At 53.1% G+C, this 3983-nt stretch overlaps 1 protein-coding gene across 1 annotated transcript; it reads right to left on the bottom strand.

Annotated features, from left to right (window-relative positions):
• Positions 1–653: 653 nt before the first annotated feature.
• J4E79_011695 (putative NRPS-like protein biosynthetic cluster) lies at positions 654–3752 on the bottom strand (the record flags this gene model as incomplete). Its single annotated transcript, XM_049360524.1, has 3 exons — positions 654–3235; positions 3352–3623; positions 3685–3752. The coding sequence occupies 3 exons, from the start codon at positions 3750–3752 to the stop codon at positions 654–656; spliced, it is 2922 nt and encodes a 973-aa protein (XP_049205065.1).
• Positions 3753–3983: the final 231 nt, after the last annotated feature.

Raw genomic sequence — 3983 nt, 5'->3', positions numbered from 1 at the left:
TGAGGCTTGGTGCTATAGGTTCTGGAGATAATCCCATCCTTGGTCAAACCGGGTTTTCCATAGAACATGCCCTCAGCCCGCTTTAGCGCTTCCACGTGCAGGTCTACATGTGCGTGCACTTTCTTTGCAAGTTGCTCTAGCGTAATAGAAGTACTATCTGCGTTATTAATAGTTAAAGCAGGTAGTAGCTTGTACTATTTACATTCTTTATAGCGTGTGTCTACTCTTCTCTAGCATTCGCCTCTAATTACCTCGTTTATGCGACTTAACAGTAGACTAGCGATAGATTCACTAGCCAGGTGACGGTCAAAGACATAGACGTCGATTGTCGTATCGCGAAGTCCTGTCCGGATTTTGATGTCGCTTAGAGAAGCTAGAACGTTTCAACCTAGTTGGTTGAACAGGTCTTCGCTAATGCGGTGCTGCAGACTGGTGTACTTAAGTCTCGAAGCCATGTTCTCGGATTTGGAAGACTATGAATTGAAGTTTTGTTGGACCAGGAGTAGGATAGAAGGGAAAGCCGTGCGGCACAGCTTCATATCGACCATCACCTCTGTCGCCAGCCAAGCCGCTCGTAACGAACGGTCAGCTTGGCAGCACTAACTACTTCTATAACGCGAGCGGAAGCAAATGTTTAGACACCTCCTCTTCCCTCAGAATGCCCATTGCTCCAACCACTTCCTGATCGTCTTCGCATCCACAGCTCTACCCTCACGCAATGTAGCGCTCACAGCTTCCGTCCTCCTCGTATCCAACGCCGGCAAACCAATCGATTCCGGTCTGAGACTCTGGTAGAAGTCCAACAACTTGAGCCCAGGAATGCGCTCTGCATTCTCTTTCGTCTGCGGGATACGCGCCAATTCATCGACCCAGTCATTAAACTCCACAACCTCCATATCGTCCTTGTCATCCTGGGTGTAAAAGTCTCGAATAACGGGGTACAGCTTGTCCCAACTCGTGGTGTGCGGATTGACTAGATGGTATACCTGCACGGGCTCGGGTTCTGAGCTGGTAGCGTTGACGATGTCGATGACGGTTCCAGCTGCAACGTCCATGGGCACCCAGTCCACTCGGTCCATATTACCCAGCGTCCGCGGCAGCTTCTTCAAGACCTTGCTTGTGTGGACTATAGTCGGCAGCCACTCGTGGCGATTCCACGCCGCACCGCCCGCACTAGTGCTCGGTCCTGCAAGCTGTCCCGCACGCACAATGGCCGTCTTGATGCCTAAGCGGTGCGAGGCCGTGGCCAGGATCTCAGATGCGACAAATTTCGACTCGCTGTAGCCCTGGGGTATCGTGATTGCGCTGTCGAAGAGCGTGGCGATGGATTCTGGGACGGCGGATCCGTCTTGCACGACGCTACGCCAGTCGCTCACACTGGCGATCGAGGAGATGAAGATGATGGGTGTCTTGTGAAGCGAGGCGGACGCGAAGTTTATGGCGCGATAGGTGCCAGCGACGTGTGTGGCCTCGTAGGATTCGAGAGACAGGTTGAAGTCGACAGACCAGGCAGCGTGGATGAATGATGTCGCAGTGGACAGGAGACGCTCGTATGTAGCGTCTGGAAGCCCGAAGTGGTCGGCACTGAAGTCTGTCTTGAGGAACTCAGCCTTGGTGAAGTCGGCGTTGGGATCGTGATAGCGGGCGAAAGACTCCTTCTGTCGAACCTCGGCGTTGTCCGAACGGTTGAGGCAATAGACTTTCTCGACCTCTGAGTTTTGAAGCAGTTGCTCCAACATATGACTTCCCAAACTACCCGTTGTACCGGTAACAATCACAGTCTGTTTCCGTGGACGTGTAGCCGCACTAGTAATGCTCTTTGGTCGGATCATGTCTTTTGTGTACTTCCTGACCATGGCGCTGAGCTTCTCCTCTCGGGTCGGCGGCAAGCTTGCCTGCACGGGCGAGGTGCTCACAGTCTGAGATAACGCCGCAGCCAGCTGCTTGACCGAAGGGTTGCTGTAGATCATCGATGAGGTCACTTCGGCACCACGGACGGCTTTGTTGAGCGCGTTTGTGAGTGCGAGCACATCAAGCGAATCGACACCCAGGCTAAATATCTCGACATCGTCTGCCACGTCGTCACTGAATGAGGGAAGATTGCGTGTGAACACAGCACGAATCTTGCTTGCCAATGCAACATCGCCATCAACACTCTGGTTCGGGTCGCTCGAGTACCCCTCATCCGCATAAAGGGCTTCGATCTCGTCTTTGAACGCAGCAACGGTTTGAAGACGTATGGTTGAGCCCTTTCCGGCGCGGATGAAAGGCTTGTGGTCTTTCGCAACGGCGACCTTGGTCTGATAGATCCGGGCGTGCGCGGGCGCTTCACGATTTGCTTGCTCTACCATTGGCCAGATGTGATCGATCAAGGCAGAGGGATCTTGCGTGCCGGCTCGCGACCACTCTGGTTCGATGAGTAGACCGGCCTGAAACTTGCCTGAGCCAACGACTAGGGCACCCTTCACCCAAGGGTGCGACTCGAGCAGCTTCTCCGTGCTTACAGGGTTGAACTTCTCGCCATTGCTCAAAACGATAATGTCGTCTCGTCTTCCACTGTACTTCCACAGATGAGGCTTCGATGGATGGCGACTGAACAGATCCTTGGTGCGCCATTCGGTTATCTCGGGAAAGGTATGGAAGACTGCCTGGTATCTCGTGTCCTTGGGTTTGATGACCATTTCGTGCAAGTCGTCACCCGCAGGCTCCATGACGACACCCGCAGCAGCACCCCAATGAAAGTAGCCCCACTCTTCTGGCTTGGATGGAAGCAGGGTGCTTATGAACATGGCTTCTGTACTGCCAAGGGTTGTCATCAAGTTCGTCACTTGGCAAAGCTTGTCACCAGCCCCTGGACCGAGAGGCGCACCGCCAAAGAAGACGTACTTGAGCTTCCCCATCGTCTCGATACCTTTGGGCGTTGCAGCAATATCCTCCAGTACCGACGGTGGGAAGATACCACAAAAAGGTTTTACCGCCTCGATCACGTCAATGACCAAGCCGGCGCTCAAAGGCTTGTCCGCTGGTAATCGTACGATGGTGCCACGGGACATGATGGATCGCAGCATTACGATTACTCCCATGCCATGGAAAAAGGGAGCGGCAGCAAGCATGGGCCGTGGATCTGCTAGAAAAGGCTTGCTGGTTTGTTCATGCCCATCTTCCGGACTAAGGTGCGCTTGTTCATACAACGTATTCAAGCCGCCGACAGTCTCATAAATCGGCTTTGGGAGACCTAAAGATGCTGTCAGTGGACCGGGACGACGTGAAGAGCAAAGTCAAATGATATGATAGAATGCGTACCCGTTGAACCCGAAGTGTGCAAGATCAAGCTGTGAGCGGTCACGTCACGGTTTTGTCTGCCAGGGTAGTGCTCCGTGGGAAAACTCGGATCGACCAGCTCTTTGGTAGTGGGCGCCTCGTAGATCTTGAGACCAGGCACCGCCCCTTTGATTGCCTGGACCTGCGGCATCATATCGACTGTGGTCAAGAAGATGGTGCAGTCCGTCTTTTCCACGAGTGACTTTTGACCATCGAGAGAGTTCCGGGGCGATGTGAATAGCGGTACGTATCCTGTCTTCAGGCATGCTGCTAGTACTACAAGATAGCGTAGATCGTTCGCACTTCCTAATGCGTAAGTATACAATATTTGTGACCAACAAGCAGACATGATAGCCCACTCACCCCATGTATCCGATTGTCTGGCCCACATGTTCAGCGACACCACAAGTTCGCTCAATCCATCGCGACATGTTGTTCACTGCACGCGCAAGATCGGCGAACGTGACGTGGTGCCATCCTTCGTCCAGGCTGCTGCTTGAACGCGGGACTATAGCCCATGTTGAATCAGGAACAGCCTCAGCTGCAGAGTCGATGTAATCGGCAACGGTATTTTGCTGTCCTCCTGTATGCTGCTTTTGATGTGTTGTTGCCATGGCTAAGATTATATATCGATGCCCAATGTGGATGGTACGATGTGTTTA

This window comes from Alternaria viburni (genome assembly GCF_023758015.1).
Source record: "Alternaria viburni strain BMP 2772 chromosome Unknown scaffold_46, whole genome shotgun sequence".
In the NCBI taxonomy this organism is placed as follows: Eukaryota; Fungi; Ascomycota; class Dothideomycetes; order Pleosporales; family Pleosporaceae; genus Alternaria; species Alternaria viburni.
Note: the sequence above shows the minus strand (reverse complement) of the source record. Positions and strands in the feature narration are given on the sequence as shown.